The sequence below is a fragment of the Ambystoma mexicanum genome, chromosome 2p (genome assembly GCF_040938575.1).
Source record: "Ambystoma mexicanum isolate Mex_15411 chromosome 2p, UKY_AmexF1_1, whole genome shotgun sequence".
Taxonomy (NCBI): Eukaryota; Metazoa; Chordata; class Amphibia; order Caudata; family Ambystomatidae; genus Ambystoma; species Ambystoma mexicanum.
Genome location: NC_090923.1, coordinates 1389841395 through 1389861218, shown reverse-complemented (window position 1 = coordinate 1389861218; position 19824 = coordinate 1389841395). Strand labels below are relative to the sequence as shown.

Sequence of the window (19824 nt, the reverse complement as noted above, 5' to 3'; positions counted from 1 at the left end):
GTCTGGCATATAGAACACCATTTGTTGAATAGACACCATTTAAAATTACCCAATAAATAATAAAAAAAATGTTTTAATAAGCATTGTAGAAAAAACTTGATGCAAGTAGGAGATCCCAAGCTCTAGGAGTACTTCTGTTATTCGATTTGGAACAATGACAGCAAAGCTTTAAAATATCTGAATGAAAAGAGCACCATTTTCTGGGTCAACAACTCTCACGAGATTTTCTTGAACTTGGATGCCAGTTAACCAATTGCTTGAGAGAAACTGTTTATGATAATGATTTAAGTCAGTATGATGGCGCATGTCGAATTTTCTGTAAATTGTTTTAATTAATCCGCAGAGTGCTTTCTAATTGTTAAATGAAAAAATGATTGCAAAGCGTGATATAAAAACTCACCCAAAAGGGCAAGTTCTTACACTGGCCAAAAGGTAAAATTGTTATGCTTTGGATGCTCTCAGATATTTGTAAGATTTTGTAATAATGATTAGTCTCATTAGCCCTGGGTAGAGTGAGAACATTTGGACATCTTTGAAATATCTGTGAGTGTTGGGTACGTTTTTCTGAAGTCCATCTGTGGCTAGACTTCATGAAATGTATTTCTTGGTTTTAGAGCCCCAACTTCTAATCTATGCCTTTCCTACCCAAGTTGGTAGAGTGGCAGGGTGGAATGTGAGCTGTAGAGCAGTACAAAGAAATCGGCACATACACAGATTCAAGGAAACACTTACTTAGTTATATCAAAAATAGTTATTTATTTTATATATACAGAAGGCACAAAAGCAATTCTAAAATGCAGCAACTACTCGTAACATTAAATGAAAAATGGAATCGGATTGTGAAAGGAACAATTATGTAGGTGATTAACTTCATGTACTTTTTATATCCACACACACAGTGACTTCAGTTAAGGTCAGTCAAAGCACTTATGTATCACCTTTGCAATATTTAGTTTCAGGGGAAGTAAAGGTTAGACGGAACACAGCTTACAACTGTTAAGTAACAATGTAACGCTCTCCAGTAATGGTTTAAGCAGTCTGTTTCCTAAATAGAAATGAGTTCACAGTTCAATTTGTGGAGGAACAAGCATTGCCCAAGCCAGTAGGATAAGGAAGATGGCCTTTTGGGGAACCAGCAATGTCACAGTCAAATGGGTAGCACACGTTCTGATGCCCATCTCCAGAGAAAAGTTAGGTACCCAGTCAGATGTTCTTGTAGAAAGCACAGGAGCTCAAGGGGAGCCTTCCTGTAGGTATACATGCTGCAATACCTGCACAATGGAGTTGAGGTTGGCTCCCAAAAGTGGAAAACAGTACTCCCAAAGCAAAGGAGCACTTCTGAAGGTAAGTATAACACAAGCCCCCACAGTACCTGGAGGGTCAAGTTGAAAATACAGCTGGACGCCTTCCTGATGCAGCGTTGAAGACCCGGCTACCTGCTCTTCGGTCGTGGTGACCAAAGGGGGGACCTTCAGTGGGGTTCTGTGACAGTCATCAAGAAAAGGGGTCGCCAGCAAAGGATTCAGCTCGCTCCTGCGGCGGTTTGTGGTTTTGGTGCGTTTTTTATAGCGCCAAGAGGGAACAGATATTGCTGATTGGATTCTCTTCAGTTTCTTCTTGAGAATAATAGATTCCACCAGCCCATTGGTGGAGCTTCCTTGTCGATTTGAAAACTGGGTCAGGACAGCAGCAGGGCTTCACCAGTACTTCTGTGGTTGTACTGCAGGCATCTCTGCTCATCTTCTGCTTCGGATTTCCATTTCCAGTGGTCGGCTCTCCCTGTGGTCCAAAAATCCTTGCTTTATATGCTGGAACCCATTCATTCAGTCCTATGAAGCGGTCAATCACCTGGGGGTTGGCTGTCCTGCAGGACAGCCAGCCGCCCACTTTGAGCTGGTTTCAGCCAGGCACACCAACAGACAAAGGACTGTGAAGGTTCGGAACTCGCCCTCATTTCCTGCCTTTCCAGACAGACTGGAGCCTGGGCTAGCGTCTCAAGAGAGGCCAGCCAAAAACGTGCAAAGGACCCACCTGGAATGATGGGAGAGCCCAGAAGGAATTTACAAACGAAAATGGTGAAAAAAGAAGGCGGGAGCCCTTTTGAGAAATCAGCCTGCTAGTACCTGCACATAATGGTAGAAAAATCCACTGCAACTAGTCATTTAGGTTTGTTACTTACTGTAAATAGAAAGTTACAGGAGCAGTGGGAAAGGAGTTACAATGGCAACGGTTTATGGTCTTTTCGACAAACATTTCATCAAAAAGGAAATCCATCAAAGAAAATGCATTGAATTGCTATCTTTTACATGTAAAAGTACATATCCATTGAAACTTGTCCATCGAATATAGAAATTGACAAGTTTCAATGGATATGTACTTTTAAATGTAAAAGATAGCATTTCCATGCATTTATTTTACACGTTAAAACGTTACATGAAGCTGTCCAGTGCTGAAAACGTCAGCTTCATGTAACGTTGTTTTAGGGCCCAGACAACTGAAGATGTGGAGTAGGTAGTGGTGATGTAAGAAGCTGGATTCCTCCCCAAGGAAGAGTTTTCTGCTGAGGTCTATGAATGTGCTCCTTAAAGTGGATAGATTGGAGGACAAGCACACCACCTTGAAGACTGGCCTTAATGTAATGATGGGGGTGGTGCCAGTGACAGAGGGCTTCCTCGTGACAATATAATGAATGAGGATAAGAGTGGACTGAATTGCAATGTTGGCAACACAAAATATTGCAACTTTTCAGAGTGACCTGGGTGCCAATCTAGGTATTTCAGTTCACCCAGGGTTTCTGGATGGGTTTATCTGAAAAGCGGTGAGACGCTAAACAAGTAAAGAATTAGTATGGGGATGTTGATTCAGGATGCACTGCAATGAGTACCCCCACCAATTCGAAATATACAGCTTATGATATAAAAATGACATTGTATCCCAAATTCACCTATTTGCCTGGGAGAATTTTCAGCTGCTGTGCCTATTCCCCTTAACCCGAGAGACCCCTTGTACTTTTTAGCTGCACTTTTTTAGCTGAACTCTACACTTGGGGGTTGCATTGGGTATCTGGACTTTCCATCGAAAATGAATTAATTGAATTCATTTCCATCAAATTTTATTCATTGAAAATACTTTCCATCGAAATGCGTTTTCATTGAATACAATTCGATGGATTCCGAATTTCAAAGTATTTCGGCACTGGCCAGCTCCATGTAACATTTTAGTGTGAATTAGTTAATGGGGGGAGTTCCCCCCAACCCCAAAGGGCACTCCCCCTAATTCTATCCCTTGCCCTAATCTTAACCCCATTTCTAACCCTTGCCCTAACCTTAACGCCAAGCCTAAAATCCATTGGAATCCATCGAATTTTATTCAATGAAAATGCATTTCGATGGAAAGTATTTTCAATGAATAAAATTTGATGGACATTAATTTGATGAATTCATTTTCGATGGAAAGTCCAGATACCCAATGCAACCCCCCCAGGACCCAACCTAAGGTGGTGTGTGCTGGACCCACAAAAGAAAAGGTAAGTAAGATAAGTTACCTTCCTGAACATTTGTTCACATGCGAGAATAAAATAAAAAGGGAAGTCCCAGGGACTCCCTAGCAACACTGCACATTGGGTCCTGTGTGCTGCAAATGTCAATTACAGATGCCTGTAATCAAATACATGGAGGAAAGCATAACTCTGTTAAAGTAAAAACACAAAAGCAGTAACATAAGATTCCCAATCCGAGCAAAAGGATGAGCAAGTGGGAAAAAGTTCTACTCGGGGAAATGGATCAAAAAAATTCCAGAGTACAGCTAAAAAGTGCTGGGGGGTCTCTCGGGTTGAGGGGAATAGGCACAGAAGCTGGAAATTCTCCCAGTGAGCCTTTCAGAGAACTCTGAATACGGCAGGGCATATAGGTGAAGATGTGATACAATGTCATTTTTGTATCATGAGCTGTATATTTCTAATTGGTGGGGGTACTCATTGCAGTGCATCCTGAATCAACATCCCCATACTAATTCTTGACTTGTCTAGCGTCTCACCGCTTTTCAGATAAACCCATCCAGAAATCCTCTGTGAACTGAAATACCTAGATTGACACCCAGGTCACTCTGAAAAGTTGCAATATTTTGCGCTGCCCACATTGCAATTCAGAGCCTTCATTTGCAATTCTGTCCACTTTTACCCTCATTCATTATATTGTCATGAGGAAGCCCTCGGTCACTGGCACCACCCCCATCAATTACTTTAAGGCCAGTCTTCAAGGGGGTCTGCTTGTCCTCCAATCTATCCACTTTAAGGAGCACATTCATGGACCTCAGCAGAAAACTCTTCCTTGGGGAGGAATCCAGCTTCTTACATCACCACTACCTCCTCCTCATCTTCAGTTGTCTGGGCATTAAAACATGAGTAACTGTTTATGGGAGGAATCTCACGGATTTCATGGCTTTCATGACGCTTTCCAGAGTTCTCATGGAGAACCTTTTCTCATTCACAAAGGTAGGTTTTTTCAGGTTTTTCTCAGCTAGAAGTATGTGCGTAGACCAAACACTACCTTCCCTACTCAATCGTTCAGTGCCGATTTCACCCTCCATTCAGCTTTGTTTCCTCCTTTTTCATCCAGTTCTCTTCCTGTCACACCAATTAACCTCATGGTATGATGCAGTTAAACCATTATCTTTGACACAAGGGTGGTGATTTAGCACTGAACCAACAACGTAAACATGGATAATCGATGTAGTATACAACAAACGCTGAAAAGCACTGGTGAAGCAGGTGGCTGGGGCAGCCAACGGTGCTTGTTCGGCTATGCGGGGGGGGGGGGGCTTTCAGGTTTATCTATAGAAAATCTTAGTGGAGTCACGTACATCTGAAGGAGTATCCATTTGCTAAGCAAAAATGATTGGCTATGTTGATGCTTGTTTGTAGTTTCTTTCCATCCTGCTACTGTAAATGTCTCCTGTTGTAGCAGCTTTTCTTTCACTGTTTAAATGACAACAGCTAAATATCAAATTAGTCTTGAAATGACTACGCAGAAGATTGAAACAACGTACTTAATTATTTCATTGGTAGTGTGCCAAGCATGGCACCTTCACAATGCTTCATGCTTGCAACAAAAATAAAACCCTCATTCCGTGGCAATGTGTGAAACCGTACGAAACGGTGCTAGGGTTTCTGTGCTAGTGATGTGTTTTTGTTTCTGTTTTTTTTTTAGAGGGCACATCAACTCCCTGGACAGTTGACTCCGGAGCATGATGCAGTGATCAGTCTGTCCGCCTACAACGTCAAGCTAGTGTGGAGAGAAGGGGAGGATATAATTCTCCGGGTTCCAATCCATGACATTGCAGCAGTGTCCTACATCCGGGATGATGCCTCACACCTGGTGGTGCTAAAAACTGGTAAATGAAGCCAGGCTTAGATGTTGGTCGATGCTTTATTTACTACCTGCAATCTTTTTTCATTTTAACCCCTCAACCCAAAAACGAGCCCAATCTGGATAGCTACCTTTCAAATTCATTTATTTGTTTGTAAAGTATATTCAAATTGCATTTGTCTGAGTTATAAAACGTTCTTTAAAAAAATATAACGATAAATGTGTTTTTAAAGATAATCCAAATACAGTTCACATATCATGAGGGAAAAATATTAAAAGCAATACAATCCTATTGAAAAAACATTTGACCAATACACTGATTTCCATCAATTCCTGTACCTTGGTAATACTTATATTTGACCCCTTTCAATAAATATTGTTTTTCATTGCCAGTTAGATCGATAGTTCTTTTACAGCACATTCTATGACAAAAGTTATAATAAAAAACCCCACAATATTCAAAACTATTCCCCTAAATTTCATTTTAGACGCTTCCTTTAAAAATCAAACTGAGGCCCCTTAGCTTTTTTTTTTTATAACATTTTTTGGGTTTTACAAGTACACACAACATGAACAACATTGCAATATTCAATGATAGTGCCAATACAGTAATGTAGTTTGCACCAAGGGTTAGGTTTGTTTCGATGGCTGGGGCACTGTTCTTATTTGTCCATGTCCATGCCTTTTCACATTGCCAGGGATGGGCAAGCGTGCCCTGCGTTCTCCCTTCCTACTGCGTTAGCTTAATCGAGCGTGCTTCCTTGGAGTCATCTGGTCAGTGGAGGTCTTCTAGTAAGAGCTGGATACTTTACTGTGTAGCCCATAAATGGAGCCCAGATGTTTAAACCTTTGTTCAGGAAGCCTGACCGGATTGCCGTGACCTTTTCGGTAACGGCTATGTCCCAGCATTTGGACCACCATAGTGCTACTGAGGGGCCGTCTGTGTTTTTCCATAGCCGGGCCATTGCAATTTGTGCTGCTAGGAGGAGGTGCGTGCACAGGCGAGGGATATGGCCCGATATCGGGAGTGCCCCTCCCCCTGTTTCGGCCATGAGGATTATGCCAGGGTCCCAAGGGATGGATAATCCGGTAATTTCCTTGATATGGTTTGTTACCGCTTTCCAGTATGACTCTGCTTTCGGGCAGGCCCAGACCATGTGAAATAGCATGCCCAGGGTGGGGGCATCCGCGGCAGCAGGTCGCGGGAATGCCCGGGTTGACCTTGTTTAGTTGGGAGGGAGTGATGTAATACCTGTAGCAGAGTTTGTAGCCCCCTTCCCTATTCGTGATGCACTAGTGCTTTTATGCAGTCTCGTCCAGATTTTCTCCCAATCCTCCACATCTATTTCCCGGCCCAGGTCTTTCTCCCATTCAAGCATGTATCTTTCTTTTTTAGAGGGGTCTGACCTGTCCAAGAGCCGATAGAGAGCTGAGGTTCTACTTCTCGCAGCGGGGGATGTTAGCCTTCCAGCGCCGTCAGCTCTCTAGTGCTTTTTTCCCTAATTCCTCTGTGGGACAACCAGTGCTGAATTTGGGCATAGTGGAATCTTTCCCGCTCACCTACTCCGAATTTCGCCTTGAATCTCTCGAACGATATGGGGGTTCCCTCTTCCAGGATGTCTGTCGTTTTTAATAGCTCCCCCCCCTCTCTCCAAGGTTCAAAGCCATGCGGAGGGTTACCTGGTGAGAATTCGGGTTTGTTCCAAATTGGGGTAAGAGGACCCAGTGTACACCGGACGCCCCATTTCCGGACTGCAGCTTTCCAACTGCGAACAGTTGTGTTTGTTGCAGACAGGGGACCACTGTTCATTTGGGGTTTTATGTTTGGCAGGTGTGGGAGCTCTGATGGGGCGACCGGGCACTAGGCCTCCTCTAGCTGGTTCCACATCGGCTGATCCACCGTTTGGACCCAGGTGTATGCATGTGACAGTTGTGCCGCAAGGGCATACCTAGCTACGTCAGGTGCTCCCAGCCCCCACCTGTGTTTCCCCCACATCATGATTCTCCTTCCGATTCGAGGCTTCTCTTCTCCCCCGCCCCCAGACAAATTCCTGTATCTTCTTTTGCAGGGAGGCCATAACGGGACCCGGGATATGAGTCGGTAGTGCTGTACAGTAATTCAGCCACCTGGGGATTATATTCATTTTTATGGCTGTGATCCGCCCAAACCAGGACATTTCCTGGGCCTTCCATCGCTTTAGGTCACACTGGAATTCGTTAATTAGCTGTGGGAAGTTGCTTGAGTACAAGCGTGATGGGTCTTCAGTGATTTGTACCCCAAGGTTGCCCCTTTCGCCCATGGGATTGGAATTAGGGGGTTAAGGCTGATTCTTTCTTGCTTGGGGAGGTTAATTGCTAGGGCTGAGGATTTATCCAGATTAACCCTGAATCCGGAGATCGCTCTGAATTCCTTAATTTCCTCTGAGTGGTGCCCCAGAGATGCCGCCTGGTCTGTTGCTGTATCTAGGACATTGTCCACATATAGAGCAATTTTATATTCGTGGTTTCCCACTGTGATCCCCTTTATCCTCGTGTTCTGCCTAATTCTCGCCGCAAAGGGCTCCATGGATAGAGCGAAAATCGGAGGCGAGAGTGGGCAACTCTGCCTAGTGCCCCTAGTTATGCGTATTGCCTCGGACCTGGTGCCGTTGACCCGTAGTTGTGTGGTGGGTGTCTGATAATTGGCCATTACCCAAGTTGTGAAATTGGGGCCGAAGCCGTAGTGCTCGAACACACTCCGATTATACCCCCAGTCCACCAGATGAAATGCTTTATGCCCATCCAGGGATGCGACTGCCATTCCCACACCCAGCCTATGAGCGCTTTCAATGAGGTCAATCGTTTGCCTCCCTGGGATAAATCCTGTTTGGTCCTGGTCTATCAAGCTCGGGAGCGTCGCCCCCCAGTCTGCGTGCTAGGATCTTTGCGAAGATTTTCCCATTTTTGTTCAGTAATGTTATTGGTCGGTAAGATGCGGCCAACTCAGGGTCTTTCCCTGCTTTATGTAACAGCACTGTGAGCGACTCTGTCATTGATTTAGTGACCGATTTGGATGACAGGAAGGAATTGAACAGGGCTGACATATGCAGTGCTATTATGCTCACGTATGTTTTATAGAAGTTTGGGGTTAAACCGTCCGGGCCCGGTGCAGTATTCTTGAGGGTTTTAATGGCCTCGATAGTTTCTTCGGTAGTAATAGGGGATTCTAGGGATGGTATTTGGGCTTTGATTTGAGGCCGGATAGTCTGCAGGAACTCGGGCAGGCTGTCCAGCGGTGTGGGCTGCCCTGACATTATAGCTTTGTGGTGTCGCACCAGTTTGCTGATTTTGTCTACCTCTGAGTAGTGAACCTTGCCGTCGGCTCCCACCAGTTTAAGGATATTATTCCTACTATGGACCTTTCAATTTCTGTTAGCACTCGGTTCGCCTTATTCCCTTTGCTATAATAGAACTGTCTCGTATAGGCTAGCGATTTGTCTGTTGGATTGGCCCAGTGCATTTCTAGTGCTATTTTGGTTTTCCTCACGGCCCTCTGTGTTTTCCTAGAACTTCAGGATTTCAGCTCCGCAACCCAGTGCTTTACCATTTCCTTCCGTTTAGCTGTGGCAATGTTCGAGATCTGCCTCTGTTCTGTCCCCGAACTGATCAGAGACCCTCTAACCACTGCTTTCATAGCGTCCCATACAATGTTGATGGGGGAGAAATCAATCGTGTTCTCCCTGAAGTAGTTTATCGTTTCGCCAATTTCCTGCCTGATGCACTCGTCTAACAGTAGGGAGTCGTTCAGTTTCCAATGTCTGAGTGGGGTGCTTTTGGCCAGATATGCTGAGGTTTGCGGTTACTGGGGCGTGATCAGAGATCATGCATGTGTGGATCTCTGTTTTATTTAAACACTGGTATAGGACCCCAGAGATTAGTAATAGATCTATTCTTGAAAACCCTTTGTGTGCACAGGCGTAGTGGGTATAGTCCCTTGATGTTCTGTTGAATAACTTCCAAGCATCGACAGATTCAGTTTCCCTGAGCAGCTTTGCCAGGGATAGTGCTTGTGCGAAGTCTGCATTTGTGGGCGGCAGAGTTTTGTCCACTTGGGGATTTGGCGTCGTTTTGAAGTCCTCGCCCATGATCAGGTGCCCCTCCTGAAAGGCTAAAATGGTCGGAATTAATTCAGAGATGAACTTGCTTTGGGACGTGTTGGGTCCATAGATTGTGACAATTGTGTAATAGGCAGTTCCTCGAATAGCCCCTTGAGTAGGAGGGAGCGGCCTCCCGGGTCTCTTCTCACCGTGATCTTTGATAAGGGGACCCTATCACTCGGCAGTATTGCCACCCCTCTTTTCTTCACTCCAGACGTGGTGAAGAAGGCTTTTTTTTTATATCTGCTGAATTTGACCCGATGTTCATCTGCCTGCAGTAAGAGGCTCTCCTGGAGGAGGACGATATCTCCGGCTAGTTGTCCCAACCTGTGTTCCACTGATCTGCGCTTCCTTGGTGAATTCAAGTCCTGGACGTTCCAGGAGAGGATTACTACTTCATTTGTGTCAGCCATCCCCTCGATCTTTGGCATTGGCTATGGTGTGCTCTTTGTCCGCTGCCGATTCCGGCTCCTTAGAGTGCAGGGCGAAACTACTGTATTGGCATAACGCAGGTGGTGATGTTGATGTAACGTGTTGTGAAGATGGACCATGTGTGTCCCGTCTCTCAGTGAGTTGAACTTGTCCCTCCTTGTCCCGTTCCCCCCCTCCACCCCTCCCCCCTCATGGCTTAGTAGGGAGAACCTCATCCTACTGCCAATGAGTTACTGGTGGCGCGTGTGCACCGGAAGTTGGCCAACTGGGCCGCCAAAACCAAATAAAATAAGATTGAGCTCGAACATTGCTCCCTCACTGCAACTTTATTTGTACGCTCTTTTTGCAAGGAATTCAGATTGCCTTCGATCACTGACTCTGGGAGGACCATCGCTCACCCCCCCCCCAACCCTCTCATTGGAATTTGTGGGGATCATGGAGTCCACGGAACTTAACTGGAAATCGATATCACTGCTGATCATCCTGGGTTGGACTCTTTCCAGGGAGGGCCTCAGAGCCTGCGCCCTCTACTGACTTTTGTCCAGGTTGATTCTGACTGTTTTCTGGGGGCTGCACGGCCTACTCCCTCAGATTCTGATTCTTCCTCTCCCCCGCCGATGCCCATACATTTGTCTGCCTCCTTTAGTGACTGAACTTGTTTCTGAGCCCCCTCCCAGGTGAATCTCACGGAAGTCGGGAAGCCCCAGTGATATGGCATCTATCTTTCACACAGCCATTCTGTTAATGCTCTCATGGCTTTTCGTTTTTGGAGAGTGGAATTCGCTAAGTCCTGGTATAGAGAAATTGTGGATCCTTGGAAGGTGATTTGATGCATTTGTCTTGCCTGTCGCATGATTTCCTCCTTGACTTGAAAGAAGTGTACTCTCACCAGAACGTCCGTGGGGAGAGCAGACGCTTGTCGTTCTGTGGACACGGTCCAATTCCAGCGGCGAGTTGTCCGGAAGGGTGATTATGAATCTGAGCAAGTCCGACACATAGCTCTTTAGGTCTGCGTTTTGGATTGAAGATGGAATCCCCCGCAGGCGGATATTATTCCGTCGGGACCGGTTCTCTGCATCCTCCTGCTTTGGTTCCAGGAGGTCGCACCTCGCTTCTAAGGCTGCAATTCTATCCCGGCCTTGCTCGCACTCAAATCGTTGTCACAGATCGCAGTTTCGATATCAGCGGCTCGGTGTTCCACGGCTACCACTCTTGTCGAGGGAGTTGATCTTTTTTGTGAACTCTTCCGTGCTTTTCTGAATTTCTTTTGTTAGTGCGAATAGCAAGTCTTGGAGGTTGGCTTTTGTGACCATCTGTGATGGACTATGGGCTGCTGAGTTATGGGTAGTGCTGGTGGCTGGATCCTCTGGTGGGTCCCCCCCTCTTGGACCTTTCTGCGGGGGTGCTGCTCATCAAGGCGGCGATGTCCGTTTGTCTGGATGTTTTCCCGCTTTTTGCCATTTCGCTACTGCTTGATGCTTTAGCTGTGCGGGATACAAGATGCCCCTGGCGCTTCTCCCCGAATGGGGTCTGCCGGGGTCTGTGCTGGCACCCCACCTTCTGAGCCTTTGCTACCCCTACAGTGGTACAGTGAGCTGAGTTTAGCGAGGGAGTATGCAGGAGCGTGAATTGGCATACAGTGATTTTAGCCTTGAGGTTGGAGGGTGATGTCGCCAGTTCTCGCGCTTTTGCCTGGCCGCAGGTGCCCCTCTAGGTGGGGGAGGCTCAGTGAGTGAGGAAAGTCGGTTGATGAGAAGATCAGAGAACGGGAGGATTCACTGGTTTGTCTGCCGAGTTCCCAGATAGACTGTTATAACATGGGGCCCCTTGATGAATAAAGCCTTGACATCTCCCCTTGATGAGTATAGGGTGGCTGTGGGGGGAGCTTGTGAGAGGATGGGAACAGGGCACTCTGCCGTGGCTGTCCAGGTGGATGTACCTGATTGATCTATGAGGTGGGGTAGAGTCTGGGGCTGGTGTGGGAGGCAAGCCTGGATTTCGTGTAGGCTGAGGCAGAGCGCCCCCACCCCCCTGGCTCCTCACCTCACCTGTCCCGGTGATGCAGATCCACAGGCCCTTGCCCCTCCGAGTGGCCGCAGGTGTTTACTTGCAGGGCGCGAGGACCCCGGATCTGTGGGCGGAAGGGCCGACGGGGTCTGCGTTACAGATGATAATGGCGGGTGACAACGCTCCAGCCCGGTCCACCGGAGGCGGTCCGATGTTGACGTTGTGGCTCCAAGGCGCCCAGGAGTGCAGGCTGGTGAAGTGATGGGGCTGAGCTGCGGGCGGCCACTGCGTATGCAGGATGTTGCTTCGCTGCTGCTCCGGGGAACCAGAAGTCAGAATCGGAGCACTGCAGTCCTCCTCAGCCCCTCGGGCGAACGCCTATGCCGCTGATGAGCCGTGGGGGACCCTGGATAACAGTGGGGCGGGTCTGCCCCTGCGTCGAGCCTCCGGCAGGCTCTGTGTGCAGCGTTCCACACTGCAGAGCCGCACAGCGGGATTGCCAGGGTTCTGCTTCCTCGTCACGGGTGGGTGGGCTGCACACACTGGCAGAGGGCGGGGAAGGCAGGAGCCCCGGCCAGGCGCCCAAGGTCCCCCATGTGCAGATCACCCACGAAGAGGCCCCAGGGTGTGGCACAGTCCCCCGCGGGGCTCCCCAGTGCCACTGATGAGCTCAGAACGGTTCGGGCCGCTCAGTCTGAGGTGCTCAGTTCCGCAGACTCCCGCGGGTGCCAAGCTTCACTGTGGGAGGAAGGGAGGAGGGGTCTTGGAGCATCCGAGGCAGTGCGGGTGCACGAGCTGATTTGCTCCGGCGGCCGAGGCTGCTTCAGCTGCCTGCACCTCCCCCTCAAGGCTGGCATATGTGATGTGAAGTGGCGGCCGCCCTCTTTTGGCCACGTGGGTCCCGGCTGGGAATTCGGCCCACATCACGAAGATCCGACCATGGAGCAGGACCAAATTTGGGCGAGGTCAGCTGAGGGGGTTCCCCCTGCTTGTCTTCAAATTGCAGGCATAAACGGGGTTCGGATCCGGCGATTTTTGGTATGGTGCACCGCGCTGAGCAGGAGCTCATAAGGAGACATACCGATCGTGGCAGCTCCGAGCCACGCGCTCAGCCCCACCTTAGCTTTATAGAGCTTCATAAACCATAAGGGAGTGCAAGGGCTCTTGATTTATCCCAGCAGGTTTTTCAAAATGTAGTCCTAGGCAAGATCAAACCGCCATCGATACATTTGTCCACAGCTTTTGACTCAAATGTACACATCCTCTCAAATAAGAAAGGCTGAGAGCAAGCCCCAGGGAACTCGGCAGTCGTCCCAGTCTGAGAGAGAAATCTGTCTGATCTCAGGATACTTTTCAAAATTTATTTTATTTCCTGCCAGAGAATCTGAAGCTGGTATGGGAAGTAATTTGTATAAACCTCTTCCCCAATTGAATGTGTTTCAATGCTTATGTAATAAAGGACTGTTAGGCAAGATTGTATGTAGTAATCCTGTGGGAGACTACACCAGCCTTGTCCTCTTGGCAATAGGGAACCCAACCTTTGGTATAGGCCTGTACTACTCAAGAGGGGTCAATCTGAGCTGTAGAGATACAAGATAGGTATTCACAGTGACAAATAATCAAATAACACTTTTATACTCCAGGTTCTTATTAAAATTATTTATTAATTTAACAGTCACTGTTTAAGTAATCTTTTTTTAAAAAGGGCAAGATGCAACAATAAAATAAACTTAAAAAATGCACTTGTTCAGTTTCAATTAAGTAAGTAGATACCCTTTTGGGATGATACACAGACACTTCCTACACCCTCAGATAACTTCAATAGTTAGGACACTGTGGACATTGATGTATCACTTGAACACTTAAGTGCATTACTGGAGTTATGGCAAAAAGGAAAAAGAGATTAGGGAAGGAAACAAAGGTTAGGTTCTCCAGAACAGGTAAGCACTTTCACAATCCCCCAATGAACTATAGGTTAACTCTTTCCCAGAAATATAGGTAATTTATGTATAACCTTTATAGGGACAGATTAACACAGTCAAAGGGTCAGAAGAGTCTGCAGGGGAGCCAAGACAGCCAATGTCCATTGAGCAAAGTCTAGGGGAGCTGAGGCACTTCTCGAAGATAGCACAAATGTCTTGCACAATGTTATGAGAGTTTGTAGAAAAGAAATCACTGTTGGGCCGCAAGCTGTAAGACTTGTGAAAAATAAATCTGTAAGCAACTCTGCAAAAGGTAGCCAATGCAAGTCTCAACAGAGAGCAAGCAAGCTACACACACAAGGCAAGTACCTCTAGTTACACAGTACCTTGAGTCTGAAGAAAAATGTCCAGCTGGCTTCTGTTCTTGTTGTAGCCCTGCAGAAGCTGTTGTTCCTGGGCCTCAGTCGTGGGGACAAGAGGGAGGACGTCTGGGGACTCCTGCACTATGGTTTGAAGATCGACGGCAGCAAGGGGCACACTTCAGATCAGAGGCACCATTTTTGGACTATGTGGAGGATAGGGAGCAGATATATTTCAGGCCAGAGCTGATGAGGCACTTTATGAACTCCTGACCGACTTGAAACTGCGTACTTGCACTAAGCTGATATTGCTATGAATTGCACAGGCTCCGATTTATTGGATTTATTTATATATATATATTCCCCCCCACCCCCCTTTCTCCCGCTGTTCTGTTTGTTCATGATTGCATTGTTCTCCAATTGATTGTTGACAAATGAATTGTTCATGATCTAGTTAAAGTTGAATTGATGTACTGATAATGCAACGTTCAGCTTTGCTGAATTGAGATGGACTCGAGGGAAGGTATTCTGAACTGAAAATTTGATGAATTGACATACGGGCTCCTTACCCCTGCATTATTACTGTTGGATTAATTTGTTTTCCTGAACAAAAAGGTATAAATAAATAATTAAAAAAAAACCAAATAGCACCACCACGGTTCTTGGACACCTTATGGGCTTCCTTTGCTTCTGGGGTCCAGCACTCTGTTGAGGTGGCTCAGGCTTCGGAAGTCCTGCTTGGTGAGAGTCCGGAGGATCTTCCCTGAGCTCGGGTCCGACTTAAATGCGATACTCGTCCTGGTGTTCCTGTCCCCTGTTACTCAGTTCCTGCAGCAGCAAAGAAGGTACAGCCAGCAGAGAGAGAAGGGTTCCAGGCAAGTTCGTCTTGGGGTTGATTGGTCCCACCAACCCAAGGGGAGTAGTCGTCCTTTCCAGGCTTCTCAGGTCGGTTAGAAATTCGGAGCTTCAGCACTGCAGCAGGGCTTCACCTGGCAAACCAACAGTCCAGGAGGGTGCAGCAAGCTTCTCTTCCAGTTTCTTCTAGGGTTCCTTTGTCCAGTGGTCGCCGCTGCATTCCTTGCAAAAGACATCACCTTTTATGCAAGTTTCTCCCATTGAATCGCAGCCTAGCTGTCACTCACACAGCAGCCAGCCAATCACCTTTGGGCGCATTCCTGTAACCAAGGAGACTAAGCACAGGGAGTTTCTGGAACCTCCCTCGCTTCCTGCCCTGCCAGACACGCTGGAGCCAGAGGCAGGCTTCAGCAGTGAGCTCTGCCAAAGACAAAATGAACAAAGGGACCAAACCTGGTTTGGCGCGCAGAGTAAATCTCAAGAGGGACCTTTCCGACATGAAATGGCGAAAAAAGACCAGGGCCATTTTGACAAAATGGTCACCCATGGGTGCAATACGGAAACTTAGGATTCTGCCTGCGGTAAAAACGCACAATGGTAGGAAAAATAAACCACTTCCACCAGCCATTAATTGTAGAAAGGGTAACATAAAAATGTTAGGTGAGAGAGTAGACAAAGGGGATACTAAGTAACCCCTCCAGCACTCCACATAAGATGGTGTGTGCTGGGTCTACAAAGTAACAAAGGTAAGTAAAGTCAATTTCACTTTACTACTTTTGGAAACAGTAGTTTATCCAAGAGAAGGTATTTAAACTTTTAGAGAAATCCAACGACTTCCCTGTGGCATTGCAATGAAGGTGCTGTGTTTCACAATACAAAAAGTGATGTCTATGGAGTTTGTCAGACTCCAAAAACAGAGAATATAGAATGCAAATCGGATCAAAACACCTGGGTGAGGGAGAAAAAGGACTCACTCAAAGGTTAACATTAAAGTCCCAACGTTCAGCGAAAGAGCTTGGGGTCTCTAAGGAGGGTGGAATAAAACACTAAAATGAAAATTCTCCCTAACAAGGACTTATTGCACTTCTAACTCAACCACTCCCATAGGCAAGGGCAAAAGATGCATTTATACCCATGAAAAATCTGATCCTCAAAATTGCTGAACCCTCTAAAAACATCCTTTGATAATCTCTTCCTCTACTCCCTGATGGCTTTAATGAGATTTTTAAAAATAGGCTGGTGTCTGGAGCATGACCACTGGGCGATTGGAGATTCTTGAAACTGGGTGCAACATGGGGAGCAGGTACTGGAAGGTTGAGTGCCTTCCATCAAGCCCGCACCTCAAATGTAACCAAACTCAAGCTCATCTAGCCTTAATCTAAATACTGATATAGAAACGTGAGAACCATTTTGGTGTAGCATAATATCTTTGTAAAAACTATGTTAAATATTAAATCATTTAGTAATCAATGTCTGTCCTTTGTTTCATGTATTTGGAGGCATGAGGGATATTGGTGCCTGTACAACAAATTGAAATGCAGATAGATCATGCTTGTGGCTGGAAGTGTGGTGGTAGCAATTGGTGCACCTGTAGCATATTGTTTCAGACTGATGATCGGCTCCCAATTCCAAATGTTCACGATGAAGTTGCATAGTCTTTTTCAATGTCATGAATAACATTTCTTTATTCTTACCCATTTGTTTAATTAGGATTATTGATCGTAATACCATTATACTAGGTCATTATCACAAATGTACTGGCTGCATTTCTCTGTGGCACCCTAACAGAATTTCCAGAAACTACAATGCAATCAGAATGCCATTATAGCCAATTATATTTCCACTCATATGGTAGTGTACTTCCAAAATTCATCAGTATTTTGCCTAAGTAGTAACACTGTGTTGTCCGTAGTATCATGGTATATCTTAAATATTGCAGATTTTTGTTAGTAATATTGGGCAGGGTGTTGCTCAACTATTTCAGGATGTGGCAAAAAATCTGATGCTCGTTGTGCCTGCCTAACAGGTGTGTTGCTCAATTATTCCATGGTGTGCTAAATAATTCCAGAGTACAGTTTGTTGTGCCAGCGTGCTAGTTTCCACATTGCCTTGTCATTTACAGGATTTGTGGTCAAATGTCTAGATCATCTCCAGAAATTAATGTCAGTTTTAACATGGCTATGCCACTTTTGGCATTTCCATAATAGGCTCTCGTTATCCCCTTAATGCACAAAGGGTTCTCAGGTTGTCAGGCTTGCATTGCATTTGTAGTTTTTTTTTTATTTACTTTTTTTTTTTTGGGCCTTTCTTTATTGGGTTTTCAACAAATAGTAACAAAGGATCATTGATTAGTCAATGCAGTATGCATAATTCAAGAACAACATAATATAACGTTCCCAACCCTCCCGCCCCACCCCCTTCCTCCGAGACCTCAGTTACATCCTCAGTCTTCTTCTGGACCTCGTGCCGGGTCGGGACTGTCCGTACTGACCGAGGCGCTGTCACCGGAGTCCAGCCTCTGTACCTGAATGGCTGTCTCCCAAGCCGCGGTCTCAGCGGCTATCCATCTTTTGAGGTCACCCCACCAAAGGGCCTCGCTTAGGCCTCTGATGCTTTTCCATCCCATGGCTATGCGTCTTTTCCCTGTTATGTATATCAAGTCTATGAGTTCATTTAGGGGCTTATTCTTACTGTTTCGCTTGTAACTTCCCAAAATGCAGGCTGCTGGCTCGTGAATTTCCACTTCAATCTCCGCGTTTGCTGCCCTCTCTTTCACCTGGGCCCAAAACCTCTGGACCGTCAGACAGCCCCAGAACATGTGGGTCATTCCTGCCTTCGGCTCGTTGCATTTGGGGCATGTCTGGGTTGTGGCTCCTTTTGAACCTCGATATGGCGTCAGGTGTAAGGTAGGCCCTGTTGGTAATGTACAGCTGGATGAGTTGGAGACAGGCATTTCTAGAGATTTTTTTATGGTAATGGGTTATTATCTCCCATGCTTTGTCCTCCAATTCAAGGCCCAATTCCCTCTCCAACCTCTTTGAATTTAAGTTCATTCTTGGTTGTGCCCTGCAGTAGGGCTTCGTATAGTCTGGAGGTAGCGTGGCCTCCCTCAGCAGTGTCCAGCATTTACTCAATGATATCGTTCTCTATGCCTTGGTCGGTGGCCTCCAGCCATCTGTTTTTCATGGCCTGTGTTACTTTTCTGTGGAGCAAAAACTGGTCTGTGGGCAGGCCTGTGGATTCGCTGAGGTCAGTGTATGTCATGAGCTCCTGTTCGTGAGTGAGGTCTCCTAATACTGCCACCCCATAGGGTTCCCACTGGGTGCGTGTTTGTGTGTCCCCATGAGAGCTTAGCCATGACTGCCGTGATGGGGATCTGCGGGGAATACGGGTCTGTCGCCCCCACTGTTTTACAGGCCCGCTTCCAGAGCTGGGTTCCAAGCCTGACAAGGTATGGGTAATGTTTCAGAGCCCCCTTCTCAACCCATAGTAAGTCTCGGAGTAACAGTCGAGGCAGAGCTGGTCCGAGAAGTCGGGTGTCTGTGGTGGTTTCATCTGCCATCCATTGCGTCACATGCCTTAGTTGGCTAGCCAGGTAGTATATCTTGAAATTAGGGACCTTCAATCTCCCCCCCTCTCGTAGGGTCTATGGAGAATGTCCAGCACCACCCTGTGCTTACCTCCCTGCCAAAGGAACCCCTACATAGTTTGTTTATGTTTCTGAAATAAGAGCGGGGGATGTTAAAGGGGACGTTTGAGAAGCAATGCAGTAAACGGGGGAGTGCCACCATTTTGAGGAGACCCGCCCGCCCCGCCACCGAGAGTGGGAGCTTACCCCAAAAATCCGTGGACTTTGCAAGGGCATCTTTAGCCCTGACCGTGTTAAGAATGTGTTCGGTGCTCGGGTTACGGTGTATGGTAACACCCACGTATCTAAAGTATTTTACCAGCCATTGAAGGTCTAGAGGGGGCAGGGATCTGTGCTCCTCACTATACAATGCAGCAAGGGGGTAGAGACGAGACTTGTCTTTGTTGATCTGATTGCCCGTGTTTATGGAAACATAGAGTCTCTAAAATGTAGGGCAGGAGGTGCTCGGGATTGTGCAGGTACAGCAGCATGTTGTCTGCGTACATAGAGACGAGGTGTGTCTCCCCGTCTAGTTCAATGCCTCCGTCTCCGTACTCCTGTCGCAGATATGCAGCTACAGGCTCTGCAGCAATAATATATAGCATAGGGGACAGTGGGCATCCCTGCCGTGTGCCTCTGTAAAGGGGCCATTTATCAGAATATGTCTTATTGGTGCGCACTCTGGCAATGGGATTGGTGTAGACCAATTGGGTCCATTTAAGGAAGGCGGGTCCGATCCCCATCCTAACCATGGTGGCATATAACCATTCCCATCTTACCGAATCGAACACCTTGGTGGCGTCTAGTGACGCCACAGCATATTTCTGAGACCCTCGCTCAGTGCTGTATATGATGTGGTGTAACCTGCGCAAGTTTTCGGTGATAGAGCACCCTGGCACGTAGCCAGTTTGGTCCTGGTGAATCAGCAGGGGGATCACTCTACGTAATCTATTTGCAAGGAGTGCAGTCAGTATTTTGTTATCTACATTTAACATAGATAGTGGTCTATATGACCCACAGTCCGTCCCATCTTTTCCAGGCTTCAGCAAGGGGATTATTATGGCTCCTCTCATGGAGTCTGGGAGGATACCGCATTCGTAAGCCTTGTTGTATACTTGT

General features: G+C 46.7%; 1 protein-coding gene across 4 annotated transcripts in view; it reads left to right on the top strand.

Moving 5' to 3' along the window:
• The window catches only part of CCM2 (CCM2 scaffold protein), a 553948-nt gene that overhangs the window by 295576 nt on the left and 238548 nt on the right, over nt 1-19824 (top strand). For all 4 annotated transcript variants that reach the window (XM_069645812.1, XM_069645811.1, XM_069645813.1 and 1 more), the window contains one exon: nt 5208-5391. In XM_069645812.1, the coding sequence (XP_069501913.1) occupies nt 5208-5391 (184 nt within the window). The remainder of the gene's footprint in view (nt 1-5207; nt 5392-19824) is intronic.